Source organism: Dromaius novaehollandiae, chromosome 27 (assembly GCF_036370855.1).
Source record: "Dromaius novaehollandiae isolate bDroNov1 chromosome 27, bDroNov1.hap1, whole genome shotgun sequence".
NCBI classification, from domain to species: domain Eukaryota; kingdom Metazoa; phylum Chordata; class Aves; order Casuariiformes; family Dromaiidae; genus Dromaius; species Dromaius novaehollandiae.
The window spans coordinates 1,881,252-1,904,676 of NC_088124.1; the positions used below are offsets into that span (position 1 = coordinate 1,881,252).

At 51.9% G+C, this 23,425-nt stretch overlaps 2 protein-coding genes across 5 annotated transcripts in view; one reads left to right on the forward strand and one right to left on the reverse strand.

The window, feature by feature from the left end:
- Positions 1 to 11,567, reverse strand: part of TMEM183A (transmembrane protein 183A) — a 13,910-nt gene extending 2,343 nt beyond the window's left edge. The window contains exons 1-5 of the mRNA XM_026101237.2: positions 11,383 to 11,567; positions 10,587 to 10,676; positions 7,300 to 7,455; positions 4,421 to 4,580; positions 3,073 to 3,253 (exon numbers count right to left, since the gene is read on the reverse strand). Coding sequence (XP_025957022.1) covers positions 3,073 to 3,253; positions 4,421 to 4,580; positions 7,300 to 7,455; positions 10,587 to 10,676; positions 11,383 to 11,479 — 684 coding nt within the window. The 5' untranslated portion in view covers positions 11,480 to 11,567. The remainder of the gene's footprint in view (positions 1 to 3,072; positions 3,254 to 4,420; positions 4,581 to 7,299; positions 7,456 to 10,586; positions 10,677 to 11,382) is intronic.
- Positions 11,568 to 13,203: 1,636 nt separating this feature from the next.
- The window catches only part of PPFIA4 (PTPRF interacting protein alpha 4), a 71,173-nt gene continuing 60,951 nt past the window's right edge, over positions 13,204 to 23,425 (forward strand). For 3 of the 4 annotated variants that reach the window (XM_064498347.1, XM_064498349.1, XM_064498350.1), the window contains exon 1: positions 14,235 to 14,316. The gene's annotated coding sequence lies outside the window, so the exon portion shown is untranslated. Of the gene's footprint in view, positions 13,430 to 14,234; positions 14,317 to 23,425 lie in introns of those variants that run through there. The other variant, XM_064498348.1, reaches the window with a different exon arrangement.

Sequence of the window (23,425 nt, forward strand, 5' to 3'; positions counted from 1 at the left end):
TCAGCAGGGCATAAAGACTTCCAATTACAAACACAATTACTGAGGAGCAGTTAGAAGCCATTTATCCAAATTCATTACGTTCAAAGACGACACCCAACACTTTCCGTCTCCCAGTCTGAAGTTGGTCAACTCGTCATGCAACAGAATGGCACAACACATAGCCACTAGTCTGCTAAACAAAAATTCCTTTGCACCACTTATCCTTTCCATAAGGGAAAGATGAGTAGAACAGATTCATCTGTTCCTCCATGCCCCACACCCACACCAAGAAGTCCCATTAAACTGGACTCCGAAAAAGACTAAAGCAAGGAACATCTGAAAACAGAAAAAGGGTCGAGAAGGAAAGAATCCAGAGAGAAACGCAAAGGCTGAGGTACGACCTTTGAGGTGACAGATACGAAAGTTCCTAAGCCACTTCAGAGACAAAAGAAGGTCCTAACACCACTGGGCAGTGACTGTCATATTTTGGAGTATAAAAACAGTGCCAGGTTAGCACAGTTTAATTGACCTGAGTGAGTGGAAGCTACTGTCCTGCAACAGCCAAGGAGAGAATCTGACAAGTCAGCCTGACCATCACTGAATGTGTTTCCACACCACAGATGCCAGCCCACCACAGCTGGTCTTATCTGGTCCTATTAACAGTATCAGCAGGAAGAAGAATAACAACAGGGGTAAAGAAGATAACTCCCCATCACCCATATACAGTTTCTCCCGCTCCAAAAGATGGCCTGGCTGGATCGCTGGGGAAAGTACACATATAATTTAATTCCAGTTAGAGTGATCCCAAATAAAAGAAAGCCAGACCAGCCTCCACCATGGGGGCTCCATAATTAGCAACTACAGGAGATACAAGATCCTTTACTCAAAGTCTGAGTCATGTCCATAATTAAGAGTCCCTGAAGGATCTCTACATTGACAAATCTTGATGAGGTGAACGACAAAGCTATGCAGAGTCAAGCTCAGAAACATGTGTCAAGCGGCCTCCACCCAGGAGGAGGTGGCCGTCAGTTTTCGCTGATAACAACATTCTCCAGATCTTCATTAACTTGTGTGTGCAGCAGATGCTGCCAAGTTTAACTCCACAGCTAGTGGCATTTGTAGTTCACCTGCAGAGACAACCTGGTCTAACAGCTTGTTTGGTCATGGCAAGTAGTGAAGCACAAAACGGTCAGTACCTCCTAAGGGGCAGAGGATGTCGTCCACGGGTCAGCCGTCCTGCCCTTCAGACGCGCCGTATGGCCTGCTGCTCCACCAAAAATAATGGGGGTGTCTTTAAAGGGCAAACACTTCTGCTGACACCATAACGGCTCCAGTGTCCCACACAAGCTAGGCTAGGGAAAGAAAAAAGGAAATTAAAGAGGAAAAGCTAGATCCAGTAACATCGGGGACTGGGGTCTCCTCTTGCCACATGCAATTTATGTAGGCATCTGCCATTAGTTTCAATGACCCGTAAAGGTATAACCAAAACCCATGAAAGCAAGAACGTGGGGAGGCAACGACAGAACCTCCTCCATACCCACTGTGCCTAGACATTTCAACGCACAGTAATACAGCTGGAGCTCAGAGTCTTGCAACGCAGTAGTAGAGCAAGACCACACTCATGATAGCTCTTCTATGCTCCAAGGGGTTAGGTCAGACCTCTACTGTTCTAACAAAGCCTCATCACCATTTAATTTCCTTTTTTTAAAAGCTGAGTAATAAAAGATCGCACTTCAAGAATCTTTCTAAAACTGTTAGTACAGTAGAAGCGCTAGCAGTGGGCACCAAAGCCGTTATGATGTCAACATGAATGCTTTTAAGTTGCCAACTCTGTAGGTATTATCTCACGGGTTTCTAGCTCGCATAGCCACGCTATCAGGTCAGAGCAGTGGGCATGCCCTAGTAGGAACTTAGGCTCAGAAGGACTAAGGTTAAGTTGGAATTTCCTAGAAGTGCTTTGGCCTTTAATTGTTTAAGACAGACAACATCCAAACTGGGAATTCAGAAAGAGAACAAAAAGCTCTGGATGCAGAGATAAAAGACTTGCACACAGACACGTGTGCTTTTCTCCTGCTCTGCAGCACCACCTGCTTGTGTTACTGCTGGATGCTCCCTAAGCAGTGTGACATTTTTTCCAGTATCCTCACAGAGAGAGGAAGGAAGAAAGGAGGTAGGGAAGGAGGGATGTTACACAGATAGATGGGGTTGCTGTATTTTGCATGGAAAGGAAAGTACAACTGTTGAACCAAAACCCTTTCAGTTTGACTCCAAAAACCTCATTCAACAAGTTTTTGGATTTGGAGTGTGGGGAATTCACACTGATGCTTAAGCTGTTCACTGAGTATCAGCCAGTTGTAAGTTAAAACCAGACAAGAAACACAGAGGCAATTCAGAGTTAATGATAACAGCAATTAAAGAGGAATGGATATGCAAGTGCTCCAAGCTTGGATAGCAAAGGGAACCGCCTGCCCACACCAGTGACAAATCCTTCACAGGCCAACACAACTGCAGCCCCAGTCCCAAAGCAGACATTTGCTCTGCACATTTGCCATGCTCACAATCTCACTACCCTCCCTATCGCAGAAACCAAACACGATGGATGACCTACAGGAGACGTAGGATGAAATGAGCCCCTTTCTGAGGCTATCAGTGTCGCTTCTGATGCTCTCCACAGGCCTGCTATGGAGAAAAGATGCATTCTGGCAGACAATGTCAGAATAAAGCAGAAGATACAAATGTTGACCCTACCTCAGCCTCCTTTCAGCAAAAAATCTGCAACAGAGGAGGGGAGAACTGCAAATTATATCACCAGCAGTTCTGATTTTCAAGGAAGCAAGTATTTTTGCTGATTACAAAGCTATTATGGTAGGACTCAGGCACCCAGAAGAGTAAGAAAGATCCATTATAGCCGTGACTGTACAGATACAAGTAACCAGGAACCTTTTAAAAGTCACTATTCTAAGCTGAGAATCATCTTAAACCCAGGCTTCACTGAGGATCATCTAAACAATTTTTTTTTTCCTAGAAAGAGAATAAAAATACAGAAAAAGCAACATCTCAGACATATCCCACTTCCTTAGCACTAGCACTTACTCTGGAATTTTTTAAAGTGCTAGGAGTACTGTCTGGAATAGCTGGATTCCTGGAGACTCGAGATGCAAAAGGTTCATACATATGGTACAGTGACCGGATGACACATGCACGGAGACAGTGCAGCTTCTCCATGGATTCTGGTCGCAAGCGGAGAGGCAGGTACGCGTCCAGACTGTAGTGCCTGAAAAGCAAAGGACAAACCCAACATGCTTTGAACAGTCAGAAAGCCAGAGATGTGTAGAAGAGAGCAATGAAAAATCAAGGCTGAGACAACTGAACATCTGAATGAACATCAGGGGATCCATAATCAACTCTGACTGATGTAAGGACTTTGTATTGCTCTACATGAAATCACGTGGCAGTCGCAAAGACTTTACCTGTATCAGACAAAAAGCACTCACTAGTGTAACCATAAGCACATCATGCTACAGTTTCCCTACTCACAAACAATTCCCTTGCAGACAGTTTGTCCAAGACAGACAAGATGGTGTTTTAGTTTTAGGATGTGCAAAGGCCTGCAGATTCTTGCAAGTCCCCAAGGACTCACTTCAGCTGTAATGAGCATGTAGACAACTGCCTGAGCAGGCTGAATGCCTGGGCTTGAGGCACTGTTTGATCAGAGAAAACATGCACAAGGAGCCTTTGCTAAAAAACTAAAGAATGGGGCAAGGATGGCCATAGCTGCCAATTGCTTTGTACTCTTGCTGATCGTGCCTCCTGGGCAACAGATCCATAAAACAGAAATAAAATTTTCCCTCCTGAAGGAAAGTCCGAGTGGCATGAATGAGGACAGAAGGATTTATTTTATATTCCGGCCACCCTTTTGCTTTTCTTCTCTTCCTTAATTTATTATAGCCCATTTCCACCAAAGAGACTTCTCCTAAATACTTGGTGCTACCCTTAGTTTCCTTTATGCCTTCCTAAATACGGGAAGGTGACCACAGTCAAAGCTTCAGGCAGGGCAAGTTTTCTATCAATGATGCTTGCTTTTTTAAAGGCAGGCAAAGGCCTGACCTTACTGTAAGCACTTTCTGCATACTTAGCACACACAGCGCGTGGTTACGAACAGAAGTGTGTAGGCTCCGGCAAGCAAAAAACCATACTAGGCTTTGAGATCTTGTATGGAGCATATGGGAATATGCCGCCACAGACAGATCCATTTCCAGATCCCAAAGCAGATGCAGTATATTGCAACCCCCTTGTCAAACGAGGCACACACCACCATGTCAGTATGCAAACATTACGGTCCCTAGCCTATAAGGAAATATTCCCTCATTTGCAGCTCTGCAGGCAACTGGTCACCACTGAAGTGTCCTACAAATAGTTAAAATGTTCTTTAGAGTCTCACCTTCTGTAGAGCCTGGTCCAAAAGGCGGCAGTGCAAGTAACAGTCCAGGCTTTCTTGCAAATCAGAGAAAACCGGACAATGTCTTCAGGGCGAATGTAGGAAGCCAGCAACAGCCAGATATCTATGGGATATTCTTCTCCACCATCACCATCAGGATTTTCTAAATGCAGTGAACATATGTTACTGTTTGTTATAAAAAAATCTCTTTACCAAATCACACCTAGACAGGAAGTGAAGGCATGTGCTTTACTACTGCTAGTACAGGGCGAGTAACTTGAGTTTGTGTGTGCAGGTGTATGTGTATATACATACACGTGTATGTACACAGTCACCTAAACAAGCCCAAGTTAGTACAACTTCATTGTTTCTGCTACTGGTTTTCATTAGCGTCCACAGGTCCATCCATACAACCATTATACTCTCTCTTTGCTGGATAAGCGCCCTCATTTTTTTTTTGCTGTTGTGCTGGATGCACAAGTATGCAAAGTGACAGACCCATAGAAGAGTTTAGGTGGAAAGGGACCTCTGGTGGTCTCTACTAAAACTCTCCAGCTCCAAAGAGGTTGAATGGTCACAAGATTCTTGTAGCAGCTCTGCTAGGCAGTCCATACATCCAGTTACAGCAGTTTCTCATAACATTAACAGACTTGAAAAGAAGGTGTTTTAGAACAGATCAATTCGACACAGCACAATAGTCAGGAGATACGCAGGATTTCCTGACCAACACAGTATAGCAGGGGAGAATATGCCTCACTGAAGTCCAGCGGTCAAAGCTGTCTCCCTCCTTGTCCCTCACTTCTCTCTTTTGCAACCCTTCTAATGGCTAATTAGCTGCTTTCTTAAGTCCACGTTTCAGTCAAAGCCTCTAGGATAGCAAACTCTAAAGAAATTCATAAATGAACAGAATGGCCTGTTCTCCCTCTCAGAAGCATTAAAAGCTATGCAGCCAGAACTGAAGCTTCACGAATTCATTTCATTTCAGCAAGTGTTAACAAAACACATTTTTCACAGACATTCCTCAAACTATGGGAGATAAGATTTTAATGGAACACGAATAATGAACAATATCAAGCATTGGGAATATTAAGAGGTGAAAAGAGAAAGAAAACATACAACTTGTACAAAGAAGGAATGGAAAAAAAAAAAAGCTAAGAGGTTTATAAACCAGTGAATGGCACAGAGGTGAATTACTTGCCATTTCTCAGAGCTTAAGAACTTGAGGGAGAACTTGAGAACCTAATCATCAGATAATGGGTTTAGAACACAGGGTGATACTTCACCTCCATGTGTTAATTGTCACATTCATTGCCATAGAAAGCTTTGGATGGTATTGCTTCCATTAGACAGATTTATGGCAGGCAAACCCACCACAGGCCATAACACATGTCCTTATCACTGTTTCAGCTCTGATGCAATAAGCCCTCAAACTACAGAACTGCTGAGTTCAGCTAGAAGACCTATCATTGTCCTATTACCTTATCCTATTCTTGCCTAAACGTGCACCTGTAGTAGAAATAAGTTACTAGACTGAGTATTAGTCATTGTAATACTCTTAAGTAAAGAGGCTAAAGGACCTCATTCAAGTTTGGTACAAGTAAGGGACAGATGTCCTTTCGGACAAGAGATGGAACAGATCAAGATTTCAAGCTTTGTCTGCGTCTAGCTCTCAAGAAGGGACAGATTAAATTTAAAAGAAGAATGAAGCAAATCACCTGTAGATCTGTCACCCAGACTGCTTAAAAGTAATTAGATGAGATGACAGCCTTTCACATGTCTGTTTCTTCATATTCAGTAATAAGGGTTAAAAAGCCAATGTAGGTTCTATTTAGATTACAGCACTCCTCAACTCTGCTACTGCACAACTGATCTAAGCAGCCAGCTGAACTCTTTGAGGGGTAAGTTTTACAACTGCTGGGTTTTAAAATAAGGATGACTGAGAAATAAAACAATTTGCTGAAAGTAAAACAAAGTGGTAGAACAGAAATTGTCTTTCCAGACTCCTAACACCCATAACTAGCTACTAGGATGTTCCTATTTTTCCAGAAGTGCCAAGGACATCTTAATAAATAGACATGGAAGTCCTATCCCAGAGGAGCGCTGTGCATTTACAATCCTTAGTGGATGTTGATTTGTCACACAAATCAGTATCTTTACATAACAACTTTAAAAGATAACAAAGGTAACCTTTTTTCTCTCAGCTATAGGATAAAGTAAAATTTAGACTGTCAGCCTGAAAGCTACCTGTCACAGGATTCCACAACACAGCAAATCCATTTGTTGCTTAGATTATGTTGCAAATTGCATACTATAGATTTGCACAAAGTATAAGTACTGAAGGACAGAGCTTCTTAGAATAAACTTTCTGTGATGCCACTAGGGCTAAATTCACTCAGTTGCTCTCTAAATCCATTTATAGTAAACTGCAGGTTTGGAAATATCCTAAAAACAGAGCCTGTATTCTGCCCACAAAGGCACTGCGGACAGAAATGTTTGTTCTTCAAAGCAAATCCTGCTCTCACCAACGTTTTCGGTGAAGAACAGAGTATCACATGTAGCAAAGTTTCATAACTTTCAAGAGAGCAGCATTAGTTTTCCAAGGTTGACAGTAAGTCAATGAAAGCAACAAGATCTTAGGCTTTGATTTCGTGCCCAAAGCTTTGCCTTAGTGAAAAGTCAACATCTTTGACCGGTCACAGCAGGTTTATCAGTAGAACTGGGAACAGTGTTTTAACCCTCGGCATTTCTTTGTGCACACACAAGTTACAGAATGCCATGAAAAGCCACAAGACTGTAAATAGCAAACCCTAACATTGCACACACAGAAAAACATCCTAAAGAAGCCCAGGCAGAGCTGTCCCAGGAGAGGACAGTGACCATACCTTTGTGCCTTTTGCTCTTCTTTTTTCTAGACGCAGTTCGTCCGTTGATGCTTTCCTTTGTATCCATTTCATCGCTACTGTCACAAGACTCTCCAGATACGGAGAGAACTTCCTCAGCAGGAACACAAGAAGCTTCCAAACCACAGAGGGATTTTACTAGAATGAGAAGCAATGACACACTCTGAATACACTAGAAGAGAGAAAGAGGCAGTCCGAGTTCAGGAGATCTTTCAGTCCAACTGCAGCCAGATCCCTGCCAGGGCCACCGCTAAGAAATGACACGCTAACCGTATTAAAGCTCTGTAGTGACACAAGCAAGTAAATCCTGGCCTGAGGATTACCATGCCAGAGCAAGATTAGCATGGGCGAGGGAACTGAAAACATAATTATTCTGTCTGCTTTAAACAATGAACAATGAGGATGATTAGCAGCACATTAGGCAGATGATCCTACTGGTTTAGCTGAAGCCGTTTACAATTCTGAATGAAACAACAGCTCTTTCTACAGTGCTAACTGGTTTCCCAGCATACCAGAGCTTCCTTGCATGACCACTGCCACTCCTTCTGTATGAAGCCTGCATCCACTCTGTAATTGTCCTACGAACACAGCAAAGGTATCCTACCTTCTCAGGGGGTTAAAGAGATTGTGTGGCTGAAGACAGATGAACAATCAGCAATATAACCCAGTGCCAAGCACAGGAGCCCAATTTATCCTAGAATTTAATGAAGGGAAAAGGCTCTGGACTAATCAAGAAAACAAGTGGATTCAGTATTTTTTTGCTGTCCCTGTGGAAACATTTATACACAATACTGTTCGGAAATATGATTTTTTAAATTTAATCTATTAACTGAGGGCTCATTAGTCAGAAAAATCCAAATGTGAGCCTGTAATCTGATAGTCTTGAAAAAGAAAGGTGCAGTCTTACAATACAGCAGCATTATACAAGTCTTTGCAAAAACACTGTCAGTTCTCCGTACAACTTGGGGTCACACAAATTTGAGAAAGTTGAATTTCAACCTAATGTGCTTGCATGAAAAAAAGGCTTTCTATCCAGAGGCAGCTGACAACACCATAGCAGACTTTCACTGCTTGAGTTTTTCTAACCTAGTAAACTTGAGGCCAGGGAAACTTTTATACACAGCAGTTACAGCCATCAGACCCACCAGAAAGGGAGAAGAGCTATTTGACTTAAAGGGATGGGAGTGGCAGGAAAAAAAATTATGAACTGACCATAAATAAGCTTAGCCTAGAGGTGTTCTTACTTCTGACCACAGAAAAACAAGGTTCCGAAACAGTAACAAGGCAGAAGGAGAGAGTCTAAAGATAAAGCTTGACCAGTTTAGGAAGAGGGACTTTCTGACCTGGTTTTCAGCCACAGCAGAGGACTGGACCTAGCAACTAAGAGACTTCTCCTTTCCTTTCCTAAACCAATTCTTCCTTTCTCTGCACGGTATACTTTGTAAACTGCATGCAGTCAGGACAGCAGTTTCCCCTCAAACCATCAAATAGTCCTGCCCTCCCTATGTGACCTTTTATAGCCAAAGACAAGCAGATGGCAACACAAATTACGGGAAGTTATGACATCAAATATAGCCAAGCAAGAGGACGACACTCTGCAAGGAAACACAACAGCCAGAGACTCTGACAGGGGCCTAGAAAAAGAAACCGTCACATCCTGCAAAGAAAAGATCAACCTCTGAGTTGACAGTACAACATCCATTCATACACCAGATTTGCACTGCATTACTATCTTGCCAAAGAGACACTCACTCCTCATCTCACGGCAGTAATGTCCCTCACTGAGGGGTTAGGATGGGGTGGGGAAAACCTTAGGAAAATTCCATCCGGCCTTTGCTCCCCGGTGAAACTCTGCTTTCTGGCAGTCACACACAGAGCGATGTCAACTTGGAGCAAAGGGAGACAGGAGGTGAGCGAGGCCAAAGGCTAAAGCTCTCTGGGCCAGCCCAGTGGGCAGAGGCTGCTGCTCCTCCCTGCTCCCTCTGCCATCCCTGTGCAGTGGCGAGCTGCACCATGAGTCATGACTGCACCAGATAAGGCTTTAGGACTGGGGAGGAGAGATCCTGAGGATCTCTGCATAATGAGGGGGAAGCCCTAGCGCCTCTGCAGCACAAAGACTTGAGAAGGGGCAGGCAGGGAACAGCCTGCAACAGGGAGTCACCTCCTAGACAGCACGGAGGTGAGCCAGAAAGGGGGCAAAGGATTTTAGGTAAGGGGTTAAGCCAGACAGGGCAGGTGTTGCTGAGCGCAAGGATTCAGGGGCAGAAGGAAATGACAATATGGTTTGCTACATATGAGGCTGAAGTGCAGCACTTTGAGGCAAAACAGAGAACATGAAACAGAAAACAGGAGAGGAACTGGGAAAGGCGAAGCCCAGCCTATTATAAAGCAGGCAGCAAGAGGGAGGTGCCCTGACTGGAAAAGCATGAGAAATAGTGGCTGAAAAAAATATTCACCAACATCACTACCCAGTACAGTTCCCTCATACAGGCCCTTGCACAAAGAGCACCTTTTTTTGGAACATGTAAGATTACAGCAATATAATGAGACTTTCTTCATTTAAGAAGGGCTCAGTATTCACCATTTGTGTAATAAAATTCACCTCCACCCCACTCTACATGTGTGACCAGCTGAGAGCCAAGTTCTAAACATTAACTGTTTTCAAGCAAGCAGGGTGTGTTTGTTCAGAATGTTCCTGTTACCCTCAGCAGCTAAAAATCAAGGAGGAAGTAGATAACAAAATATTGCAACAACTTTCCAGGAAACTGCTTTTTTATACAGTTTGCACAGAAACAATAGCAACACCCTCAGAAGACCTCGCTGCAGTTTGCAGCACAGGGGAAAAAAAAATACTTGTGGCAGAACTACCAAAACCACGTTCCCATTGTAAAATGGTTTTTTCATTAATAAAGCTGTCTACAGTTTTGTATGAGGCGGTAAAGTAGTAGAAACTTCTATCATGTTATTTTCTCCTTAAGGTAGGACATAACCCACAGAACTAAATGGAAAAAGGCCTTCCATTTAAGGCATGAACAAAGACTCAGCAGCTCTTAGCTGGACTTCCAGCAGGCTTTCTACAAAACCTCCTATCTCACATCCTAAGCATCTGATTTTGCAGAGGAACACAGACACATTTTGAGGCGCCAAACTAAGCAGCCAGATTTTCCCGGGCCATGGAGGGGGAGTTCCCAACCAGGGCAGAGTCCAGTGAGGGGAGGGGGAGGCAGCCCCCACCCAGGTGCCATAAAGGATCCCCAGTGCAGACTCACCTTCCTGCTGAACTGCATTGGCCACAGCTTTTTTCACACGTCCCGATTTCACGACAGCTGGGTCTGAGTTGGCATAATCTGCCACCGTCACTGCCGGAGAGATGGGAGACAGGACGTCAGGGGATTAGGGATGATAGCGGAGAGGCTGGAAGACGTAAGAACCATGATCTCCCAAGGGGACTCGCCCCATGGGAGCAGAGACTTGAGCAGGAGATGCACATAAACAACACAAGAAAGGGTGCCCCAGCAGAGCTGCGCAGGCCAGTTGCCACCAGCAGGCCTCTACCTCAACCCATTGGGCTACTGAGACCAGGGGTCCCCCGCCCCCCATAACCGACCAGCTCTCCCTCCCCCTCAACCAAAGCCAAAGCCCAAACTCCCCTTCACACACAAAGTCAAGCCTAGCTCACCCTTTAGGCCCTGGCCTCCTCCTTTGTAGGCCAAGCGGGCTCACTCCCCCCACATCAGGCCACGTCCCCCCATCTCCAGCTCAAGGCAACTCACTTCCCCCCTCCCGGAGCCCGGACAGGCCCGGTCAGCTCCCAGCCAAGGTCGGGCCGTTCCTCCCCCCTCACCAGGCTCAGGTGCCCCAACCCCCCAGCGAGGCCGCTTCACCCCCAGCCTCCAGATCAGGCCTAGGCCCGGCCCCTTCCTTCCCCCACGCCAGGCCGGGCACCGGGCCCCGGACTCCCCAGGCGAGGGCGGTTCGTCCCCAGGCTCCAGGCCAGGCCTCGACCGAGGCCCGGCGCGCAGGCCGCGGCCCGGCCCCACCCCCGAGGCGCGGCGCGGCCCTCACCGCGCTCGGAGCAGACGTCGTCGGCCCGGAACTTGAGGCGCTTGCGGGCGCCCCGCTTGGGCATGGCGGCGGCTACGGGGCGGCCGCGCGGGGCCATGTCCCGGGCCGCAGCGGAGCGGAGCGGAGCGGCCCGGTGACAGCGCCGCCCCCCCCCCCCCGGCCGGCTCCGCCGCCCGCCGCGTCTCGCGAGACCCTGACGTCATCCGCCAGCGCACGCCAGGCGGCGCGGCGCGGCGCTCTGACGTCACGGCGGCAGCGGCGGAGGGAGGGGCGCCCCCGCCTGCCCCGTGGGTGGCTGTTCCGCCCCATGGCAAGGGGCCTTGCGCCAGTGCCCCCAGTGAGGAGGCCTCCGGGGTAACTGCCCCCCAGTGCCCCCCAGTAAGGAGGCCTCCGGGGTGACTGCGCCCCAGTAGCCAGGGACTCCGGGGTAACTGCCCCCCAGTGCCCCCCAGTAACAAGGCTTCTGGGGTAGCTGCCCCCCAGTAAGGAGGCCTCTAGGGTAACTGCCCCCCAGTAACAAGGCCTTTGGGGTAACTGCCCTCCAGTCCACCCAGTAAGGAGGCCTCTGGGGTAACTGCCCTCCAGTGCCCCCCAGTAACTAGGTTTCTGGGGTAACTGCCCTCCAGTGCCCCCCAGTAACAAGGCCTCTGGGGTAACTGCCCCCCAGTGCCCCCCTATAACAAGGCCTCTGGGGTACCTGCCCTCCAGTCCACCCAGTAAGGGAGGCCTCCAGGGTAACTGCCCCCCAGTAACCAGGGTCTCTGGGTAACTGCCCCCTAGTGCCCTCCGGTAACCGGGGACTCTGGGGTAACTGCCCCCCAGTCCTCCCACTAACGAGGACCCCTGTGCCCATGGCCCCCGAGTGCTGTGGCGGTGCCCCAGTGCCATCCCGGGGGGCCCGGCCGCCAGCCCCACACACAGCCGGCGTTTGATAAAACCGGCGGCACCGTCCCCCGGCGCCCACCCCCGCGCCCTCGTGTCGGGCCACCCGACACCGGTACGGTGACCTGCGGCAGCAAGTCGTGAACTGTATTTACTACTTCTTTTACGCCCGAATTTAATTCACGTGGAAGAAGTGATGCCACCTCCTGGCGAACGCGTCGTTCGACGGTGACCCGCGAAGGGAAAAGGGGAGCAGCAGCCCGGAGGCGCCGTCCCGGACGGGTGCCGCAGCGACCCCCGAGCGCTGCCTTTCCTGCCTGCTCCCTTTTCCTATAAACCGACCGGAGATAATTCGGCCATCGGAAGGCCGGGGCTGCACCAGGATGCTCTCACGGACGTTGCTTCAGCTCTCGCGGCTCCCCAGAGCGAGACAGTGCTCAGGGCGCAGAGGACTCTCACATTTCTCGTGCGTTCCCGGCAGAGCCGGGCGTCTGATCGCTTGTATAACCAGCGCTTCCAACCATATTTCCTTCTCTCCGCGTTTCTTAAAATACGTTAAGAGCATTTTCTCAGCGAAGAAAATAGCCGACAATTGAGAATAGTTTTTCCTGGACGGAAAAAGGTCATTCCTTAACAAAAAAGCTGCTTCTGGTTCTCTTAATCCATCTTTAAAACAGTCTATACGAATTAAGTAGGATGGCAGTTAATACAGATCCTTACGCTGATGGTTTTTATCCACCTCTCCCGTTGCGTAGGTACTTGAAAATGTTTTCCTCGGACTACGCTGTCACCGTCGGTATTTGGTAACTCTATCACGTTGTTATTGCTGAAAAGTAGAAGTTTTATTGGCTGGGAAAACCGTGGCGCAGGGAAACCAGATGGGATTTTAACAGCGAGGGACGGGAGCCGCAGCGTGCGCCGCGCGGAGCAGGCCGTTGTTCCTGAGCCAGGCCGGCGTTAGCACTCGGCACGCTCGCTCCTCCAGCGGCTCGGCGGCACCGATGGCGTTTATCTTCCGAGGCCTCCACGAAGCTTTCCGACAAAAATAGCGAGGGATGAGCTTGGCGGCCCCGATAAAACCCATCCGTCGTCTCCGCGCAGGGCTTCTCCGCGATGGTCTGCGTGAGGGACACCCCGAGGGGACGCCATGGCCGGGCAACGGGAGGTGCAGCAGCAGTGGCAGCAGACAAGGGGGACCGGTTTGGCCAAAGGGTGACAGGTTTTGGGTTTGGGTGACCGTCACCAAAATCGGGACGGGCGGCTCGGAGCCGTGGCTCGGATGGGGACGTGGTGGGACGTGGTGGGACGTGGTGGGACGTGGGGCTCGGCCCTGGGGGGCTGCCGGGGGGAAGGGGCAGCTGTGCCTCGGCTGCCCGCGTGGGGACGGCACCCCACAGCCCAGGGCTGCTCCAGGCTCCTCTCTATAGGGCTGGCTGAGGGCCCCGGGGGGGGGGGGGGGGGGGGTCCTCACCCCCATGGGAGGTTCCTGCCCCCCATGGGGCATCCTGCCCCCAAGGAAGGTCCTTGCCCCACAAGAGGGGTTCCTGACCCCCAGGAGGGATCTGGCTTGCAGGGAGGTTCCTGACCCCCCAGCACAGTTCCTGGCCCCCCCCCCAGGGATGTGCCTACCCCCAGGGACATTCCTGCCCCCCAAGGGAAACTCCTGCCCCCCCCCATGAATGTTGCTGCCCCCCAGGGATGTTCCTGCTCTGTCCAGGGAGGCTCCTGCCCCCCCCAAGGACATTCCTGCCCCCCCATGGATGTTCCTGCTCCCCCCATAGATGTTCCTGCCCCCCAGGGACATTCCTGCCCCCCAAGGGAGCTCCCTGCCCCCGCCCCCAGGACGCCCCCCACCCGGAGCCCCAGCCCCCCGACGCGGGGCGGGGCCAACCCCGGGGGGGGCGTGGCCAGCGGGGAGCGTGGCCCCCCCCCGGGGAAGGGACGCAGTGGGCGGGGCTCGGCCGGGGGCGGGGCGCGGGGGCGGGGCCGGGGCGGCGGTGCGGGCGGCGGGCGGCAGCGGCGCCGCGGCGGCTTCCAGCGTGTTCGGCGGCGGTGAGTGCGGGCGGGGCCGCGCCGGGGAGGGGGGGGGGGGCGCCGCGCCGCCCCCCGGGGCTGCATGGGGGGGCCCGGCCCCGCGCCGCCCCCCCAGGGGGGGGCTTTGCCCCACTGCCCCCCCCTTCCCCCGCCCCGGTGGGGCTGGGTGGGGGGATGCTCTGCCCCCACTGGGGCTGGGGGTGCTGAGCCCCCCCGCCGCCCCCGGAGGGGCTGTCTCCGTGGGGAGAGGCTCTGAGTCAGGGGGATGCGCCGACCCCCCCCATTTCCCTTTGGCCGGGGGGGGTCTGAGCTAGGGGGTGCTCGGCCCCCCACCCCGGTACCTCCAGGGCTGAGCCAGGGGGATGTGCTGCCCCTTCCCTGCTGCGCACGGGCATGGGGGGGGCCAAGGGCTGGCCACGTCCCCCCCCACCAGGGCAGCAGGGTGTGGGGAACGGGGGGGGGGGGGGGGGCAGCAGTCCCTATAGCGCAGTGGTGGGGAGGGGGTCCCTCCTTTTCAGCTGCCCTTTGCCTCCAGGGGCTCCCCAGCCCATTCCTGTGCCCTTGCATCCCCCATGCCCCCCCCCCCCCCCGCTACAGGGGGGCCCATCCCGGTGAGACCGGTCCTTACCTGTGGCCTTCTCCTGCCCGCACAATTTCCCAGCGCCGTCTCCTCCTGCCTCCCTCGGTGCTGTCTCCAGCACCACGAGCATCCTCCCGGCGAGCATCCTCCCTGCACCGAGCTCCGGGCTGGACCAGCTGGCGAGCATCCTCCCGGGGAGCATCCTCCCAGTCCCCAGCTCCAGGCTGGACCAGCCAGCAAGCATCCTCCCCGCGAGCATCTTCCCAGTGCTGAGCTCTGGGCTGGACCGACCAGCAAGCGTCCAGCCGGCTTAGCCAGCCCAGAGGTGCCTGTGCCGGTTCCCATCCTCCCGACGGCCAGCGCAGTCCTGTCACAGCTGTGGCAAGCTGCCTCCAGACACCATGATTTTCTCCCAAATAACACCAGCCCTTTAGGGGCTTGTTTATCCCCCCAAGTTGCATCATTGTAACAGCAATTGGCTTAGGAGGCTGCGTTCTGTTAAAGCTGTGCAAAACCTTCTGGGGACACCCAGATTTTGGCCAAGTCAGTGTTGGCAAAGTATTAATTTAAGCTCATTTGCTGCCATCTGGTCGTGTGCTGGAATGAGGTTCTCCATGCGGGCTTTCACGCCACCGCGCCACACTGTGAGCACAAGCTGGCATGTGGATGAGATTTGAGCTCGAGTTTGGTACCTGGATGAATGTGTTGGTGCGGTCCATGGTTTTGGTGCTGCTTGTGCTTAAGAGGAGGTGGAAAATTGGTGGCTTTGTAGCTCTGATGGTCTGGGCGTCGCTGGCATCCATGCCCGTGCTCTCAAGGGCACCACGACGCATTCCTGCATAGCATCTCAGGACGGTACTGGTTGGGAACCAGGACTGATCTCCGGGGACTTTCCCGGAGATTCGTCATGGAGTCATGAGCAAAGCTGGCTCAGGCAGTCCCTTTGGGGCTTGCGGGTGCTCAGATGACTTTCCAGCTTCCATGCAGGCTCTTCCTGCCTCATCTGCTGCACCAGAGCTGAGCTGACAGTCGTGGTCCCCTGGCTTTATGGACACGCGAGCCATGCCAGGATTTAACACCTCCCCAGGGCTGTCGTGCCCCCTCAGCACACATCCAACCCAAGCATGGTTTCTGGTTGTCCATGGACAGAGCGTTTGGGAGCCTGGAAGCGTAGCTGCTGGCCACAAGGGCTGATTGAGCTCCATGTGGCAGCGTTGGGTCGCCCGTGTCTTGGGAATGGTGGCATCTGGGCTTTCTGCAGTCTTCTGCTGCTCAGGCCCAGCAGACAAGGGGTTCGTAGGCACCGACAGCCGCTCTCTGGCAGGTGCAGAGCCCCTCCAGTGGTGCTGGTCAGCCATGAGCCGTGATATCCCTGCTCCTATCTCAGTTTCCAAAAGGGAAGAAATGAGGAGATCTGGTGTCTGGGGGAGACAGGATTGTCTTGCATGGAGGTTGTCTAGAGCCTGTGGCTGGAGGAGCGCAGGGAGCACCCAAACTGACAGCTTCCCACGATGCCAGCGTGGGATTGATGGATTGAGCAGGCTTTTTGGGGTGGCCGGATCACCCATGGCTTGGCAGACCTGGGATTAAATGAGGGGGCCAGCTACTTGCAGGGCTCGGTCCAGTGGCGTCTCAGTGCTCACCAGCAGTCAAATTGCTGATGCTGGTGACTGAACCAGCTGGAGAATTGGGATCCGGCCTCTTGTTGATCTTCTCAGAAGGTGCCTAGAGAAAAAAGCACTGAGCCTTCACCTTGAAAACCTCCCTGCGTCCTGTCTGCGTCTTTTGAGGGCCTTTTTTGTAAGCCTTCCCTTTCTTGCACGTGTGAGCAGGGTTGCGTTGCACCGGGTAGGGGCATCGTGGCTGTACATCAGCCCCAGGAAGGAGCTCGGCACCGTGTTAGAGGTGGGAATCCACACCATAGCCGGGGGAGGCAACCTCGGAGGATGCTTAACCCAGACCGAGACCCATCTGGAAATGCTCAAGGATGTTTCTGCTTTTTGGGGGCAGGGAGCGACTTCTGCGTGAGTGTCTGACCGCGAGGTGCCATTTAATAATGTTCTCCAGCAAAGCAGAAAAATACCGGCTTCTTCAGTGAACCTTGAAGCCTTATTTTACAATTAATTTCTTGCTAAAGAAGGCTCTGGCATGTCTTAGGCTTCCCAGATAGCTCCCAGAAGTGAGTCAGGAGGTCTCCGGGCCATCATCTGGAAGGGGAGCATATTAGATCCTTAGCCTAGCTTTTCTTCCAAGAGTAATGTTAAATGCAATAACGAATCCCCGCTTTACAGATGCTTTCTGTGAAACGCAGAGCGCCAAGGGGGAGGGAGGTGTCGGTAAGCTCTGGCCAAAGATAAGAGCTCTGACGTGGACTCCGCGCGTGGGTCCAGGCTCTGGCTGGGCTCCCGAGGAGCGTGGCTGGGAGTTTGCAGTGCTCGAAGGGCTGCTCCGCCTGCAGATGATGCCGAAAGGCTTGGAGGTGGGTGTGCGTGTGGGTGTGCTCCCACGAGTTGGCATTTGGGAGGGAGGAAGGGAAAAAATCACATGCAACAACTGTAGTGTTGAGGGTCTGCATGTGGGCACTTCTGGAGCAGTAGCTGTGAAAAATGATTCAAGGCTCTTTGCTAGTGAAGTTGTGCTGGTATAATTGGATTTTAATTCCGCTTGTGCTGTGGTCAAGCAGGTTAAAATCCTTGTGAGAGCATGGTAAAGCCATCGGTTTCACTTGCACTGTGAGGATATCTGAAGGAATGAAGCGGGTTTTCATCCACCTCCGTCATTTTTGTGTGAAGCTGTGCTTGGAGTGGCCCAGCCCTGCTCCCCTGTCTAATCTGCAGTGCTGGAAGTGCGGTGATTTCCATCCTACAAGTGGGAGATGGAGGGATCAAGCTCCTCTAATGGAGCTGGGTGTCAGAATCTCTCCAAAAGATGGGGCAAAAAGTCACTGGCTACGAGGGGAGTGATCCTGTGTCCCCCAGGTCCTGCCAAAGGACCCCCTCCTTTCCTGAACATCTACCAGCTGGGTGCCCCCACTGTTGGTGCAATGATTTCAAGGCATGCTCCTTTCTTAAGCATCTTAAATCAGCACACTGGGGTTGCTGTCTCCAGTGCTGTGATCCTACAGGACTGACAAGGCTAGAATTTGTCTGAAATGCAGATTTTTCAGCTGCTGATTCTGAATTTCTTCCACGCTTCTGTTAGCAAGTGTAAGGATGTACGGGCTGGGTGGCTGCTTTTAACTGCATCAAAAAATATATCAAAGCAAGTGGCAGAGGAGAGCTCTTTTCCCCCTTGATCCTGCCTGTGGCGACGGATTTCCAGGAGAGGGCAGTTCCCAGGCTGGAAGCGCAAAGGCTGGAGCGTGATGCCTCCCTCGTTGCAGCCTTTAAGAGCCGACGTAGCTGCGTGACGAGCGGTCCCCAGGCCAGGAAGCGGCCGTGCTGAGCCCGTGCCGCTGCATGCCGGGGAGGTTGCTGTGCCCTGAGACGCTGGCAGCGCGTGGCCGATTTCTTTAAATAGCAATTATTGTGCCAGGGGGATGCGCAGCGGAGACGGATGCTCTCGCCGCCTGGCCTCTCTTTTCCAGCCTCCCCGAGGGGAGAGGATCCATCGCTAGGGCAGCATCGCACAGCTTGGAGGGGAAGGGACCCCCTTCCCGAATCACTGCCCATCCGCCTAGCTCGCTGCTTATCTGAAGCTCTGTTTTCCCTTCTTTCTGAGTGGAAACGAATTGTCTCCATAATTACAGATGGTTTTCATCTCCTCTGCAAGCATCATTCAAGATGTGGCTAATGCGCTGGGACAGAATAAATGTGCTGCTGCGGGGCTGACGGCCTCCTGGTGCCCAAGGGGTTTTCGTTAGCGAGCCGAGAGGTAAGAGCCAGGCTGGGCGTTGGATGGCGAGAGCCCGGGCAAGGGGACATGCTCGGCAGCATTGCCGGCCCAGGCACTCACCTTTGCGGGAGTCTCGTTCGTGCCGTGCATCCCTGAATAGATCAGCTCCTGCCAAGGCCTGTATTTTCTGGTTTCTAAAATTAGCAAGAGTGTTTATGGCCTTGCTGAGGCATTAACACAGGTACCGTGAACTTGATCTAAAGCTCTTAATCATGAATAAAAGGGCTTGGTGGTGGCGCCTGCTACCATTCTCCATGCAATGGTGCCAGGGGCCGCGTGGACAGTGAGGCAAAAGATGGGCTCTTTTGCAAAGTTTACAGCTTTAGTAATCCAGTTAATCTTCCCTGTAATCCAGCGCCTGGCAGCTGTGCTAACTAGAACCCAGCCTCTTTCTAGCATCCCCCACAAAACCGTCGTGTAGGAAGCAGTCAAAAAAGGTCCAGAGGTTATTTTTAGCTGTGGCTGGTTTATTCACATGCTGATCAGACCAGAGAGGAAGTTATTCTGGTCCCAGACTGTCCCAAATACACACAAGTCCCTTGCAAGAGTGTGATTTCTCAGGGTGAGGTTGTGAGATCCTGTTCTGATTTTGGAGAGTTAGTGCTCGTGAAGCGCCTTGATTGCAGGCTCAGCGAGGGGGCTCGGATCACGCCAGAGCCCCCGCAGCCAGGGCGCACAGGCTCTGCACCCTCCTGCTCACAGTCCCTTTTGGGCACGGGCTTGAGTCCCGTGTCCCTGGAGCGGCAGAAAGGAGTATGCCTTGAAATCCTTGCACCAACAGTGGGGGCACCCAGCTGGACACAGGTGGTGGGTCTACAGGGTAGACGTGAGTTTTGGGAGGACATAGCATTGTTTCAAGGCTTGGGAAGCGCCGCGGGGCTTGGCCAGCTCTGCAGAATGAGATAGCTGTGTCGATGCTGAATATCTTCTCACTGTATTTGCTTTCCCTGGGGTGCTGCGAAGCTGATCTCAGCGCCAGACCACCGTGCCCCCTTTCCGCTCTTCTGCAGCTCCCTCGCTGTTGGGAAGGGGTGGAGGGAACAAAGTACGAGAGTGACACGTCCGGATCTTGCTTTTCCCGTGTATCTGCACGGAAGTGTTTCCGTGGAGCTTCCAGGGCTTGCTGAGCTGGTTTCTGGCCAGGGCTGGTGGGTGTCACTGAAGAGGGGAGGCATCACCGGGGCTTGGCAGCAAGGCTGGAAAACTCCAGGGTAAATCCAGCACTGGAAGCACCGTTCTGCTGGATGCACCTTTGCTGTCCTGCCTTGCCAGTGACATCCTGGCTGAGCGTGGCATCGCTGTCGGCTGCATCTCCCTGCAGAGGCGCATAGCGTGGCGGTCGCAGTGGGGATTCCTCTCCGTGCTACCCTCCTGGGCACGGGGGGCTGGAGGGACAGCGGGGGCCATGTCCGACCATGGATGCGCGGCTGGCACAGACAGAGGGGGACTTGATGTCCACATCTCTGTCCGCACCCCTGCTTCTGTGGCGAGGCAGCGGGCAGGTCCGACTCCACAGGCGTTTGGGCTAAATGAGGCTGAGGAGGATTGCAGGAGGCTTTGCAGGGCCAGAGAGGAACCCAAGGTCCTGAGAGGCCCCGTGGCAGCGCTGAGTGAACAAAACGTTGGCCCCTGCACTTGGAAAACCTCACTGAGTTAGAGCTGTTGGATAGAAGTCCTGGAGATTCCCATCCACCTGGTAACAGTTGCCATCCTTGCTTCTTATTCCTCGCTGGGACTGCAGCGGCTGCAGGCAGCTACCTGCAAGCTTTAGTGGGACACAGAAGACAGAGCAAGGTCCCTAGAGTCACTGCCAGCATCCCTCCGGGACATGTCTCCCCATCCCTTCCTGGGGACGTGGGCTCTCCAGTCACCATGCAGAGTAACCTGGCTTAACTTATTTCATCTCTATTAAGTGTTTAAGTACAGGCAAAGCCAAAGTCGAGGTGCTTTTTTTGCTTCAGGTGCGTGCACACAGAGTTACCGTGGGTCTGCTGCCACGCGATCGCTTCCTAAGCTGGAGCGAGCTGGACGTTTCCCTGAGCCTGTCCTCCCAAAAGCATGAGAAGTCACAGGGCATCTTCCCCAGGTGATTAGGTGCTCCTGATGGGTAGCCAGGTTAGTGGGGCAGCCCGTGGCCCTTTCCCCTGGCAGCCAAGATGGTCACAGTCACCATCTGCCTCCTGACTGGAAGGCTCATCTCTCCTGCTCTGAGCTGTCTCTCCTTCGAGACCATCGGATTCACGAAGGGGAAATCATGCTTAACCGATCTGATAGCCTTCTATGGTGGGATGACTGGCTGGATAGATGAGGGGAGAGCAGTGGATGTCATCTACCTCGATTTCAGTGAGGCTTTTTACACTGTCTCCCATAACGTTCTCGTAGCCAAGCTCAGGAGGTGCAAGCTAGATGAGCGGACAGTGAGGTGAGCTGAGCCCTGGCTGAAAGGCAGAGCTCAGAGGGTTGTGCTCAGTGATGCAAAGTCTGGCTGGAGGCCAGTAGCTAGCGGTATCCCCCAGGGGCCAATACTGAGACAATATTATTCAACTTATTCATCAGTGACCTGGCTGAAGGGACAGAGTGCACCCTCAGCAAGTTTGCTGATGATACAGGACCTGGAGGAGTGGCTGATACATCAGAGGACTGTGCTGCTGTTCAGAGAGACCTCGACAGGCTGGAGAGATGGGCAGAGGGGAACTTCATGAAATTCAGTAAGGGGAAGTGCAGAGTCCTGCACCTAGGAATAACCCCATGCCCCAGTACAGGCTGGGGGCTGACCTGCTGGAAAGCAGCTCTGCAGAAGAGGACCTGGGAGTCCTGGTAGACACCAAGCTGACCATGAGCCAGCAGTGTGCCCTTATGGCCAAGAAGGCCAGTGGTATCTTGGGTTGCATTAGGAAGACTATTGCCAGTAGGTCGAGGGAGGTGATCCTCTCCCTCTACTCAGCCCTGGTGAAGCCCCGTCCGGAGCTACTGGAGCAAGTGCAGCAAAGGGCTGCTAAGATGATGAAGGGACTGGAGCATCTCTCATACAAGGAAAGGCTGAGAGCTGGGACTGTTCAGCCTGCAGAAGAGAAGGCTGAGGGGGGAACTTATCAATGTGTATAAGTATCTGAAGGGAGGGTGTAGAGAGGATGGAGCCAGACTCTCTTCAGAGGTGCCCAGCAATAGGATGAGAAGCAATGAGCACAAACTGAAACACAAGAAGTTCCATCTGAGCATGAGAAAAAACTTCTTTTCTGTGAGGGTGACAGAGCACTTGGACAGGTTGCCCAGAGATGTTGTGGAGCCTCCATCCTTGGAGATATTCAAAAGCCGTCTGGACACAGTCCTAGGCAGTATGCTCTAGGTGACTCTGCCTGAGCGGCGGGTTGGACTAGGTGATCTCCAGAGGTCCTTTCCAACCTCGACCATTCTGTGATTGTGTGATTCTGTGATCTGCAGATCCAGAAAGGGTTTGCTTTGCTAGTGTTACCTGACCGATATCTGGATGTGCCATCCAGAGAACAGCTAGTGTTTGATGGAGGAAAAAGACTTCTCCTTCCTCCTTCCCGAGCATCAAAACCTGGATAATAATCACTCAATCATTGTCATCACTTTGGGGCTGCGATATTTAAAAAAAAGCATTTTTTCTTTTGATCATCTGCTCTAAGTTAATTTAGTTACAAGACATTTGCAGTGACCATTTTTGGAGAGGGTGATCAGAGCATCTTTGCAGACCAGAAATGGCTTTCTTTCTGCATGTGCTATATATTTACATGTATGTGAAGAAATTCTGTCTCTTAAAATTAAACTAAAATAAGACCCAGCCTTCCTGATCACTGTACGGCTCTTCATGGGCGCTGGTGTCGCTTTCAAATCACACGTCGTCAATAAATCTAATTCTAACTGCCCTGCAGCAAATGGCATCAGCGTGCACTTTGAGATGTCTCCCACACGTACTCCTGCTGCCTAAAAATACCAGCGCTTTAATTCTCAAATGGCTTGGCTATTGTACAGCCACCATTTTTTATTTAAATATTGCTGCATGGCTCAGTACAGGACATCTGTTACACTACAAAGGGTGAAATTCTGCTCTAGAGATCCGGTGTTTAAATAATGCAGCAACTATGTTCATCTTCAGGGTAAATGAACGTTTATTACTTCTACTATCGATGCTGCAAGGTGTGTTAATCAGGGGTGCACTAACATTCAGGGGAGAAGATGTTCGATCCCCACCCAGCAGTGTGTGGGGAAGTAGAGGCCAGCAGCCTCAAGAGGGGAAACTCATGCCTGATGCTGCACCTCCACATCAAGCAAAATACCCCCAAAAAACCCATCCTGAGCTGCATTTCACCGAAGTAAGGAGACAGACCCTCAGCTGCTACTGGGGAAATGCCATCGTTGCTGTGGCCTTGCCTGGGACGGGCTGGCTGAGTGTGCCAGCAGCAGTCAGCGAGGACTGAGCCTGTCGCAGCACAGGGGATGGGAAAACCGCTTCCCGAATCCCTTCCAGCTCATCTTGCAAGCACTGTGGGAACCCTCTGAGCTGCCCCTGTGATGAGGAGAGTGAAGGTGAATACCCATCTGGCTGGCATTACCTACAAGGATGCTCTGGTGTCCAAATGGCTACGTGCTTTAGGAGCTGTTGAAAAACACAGTGTAACACGCTCCATC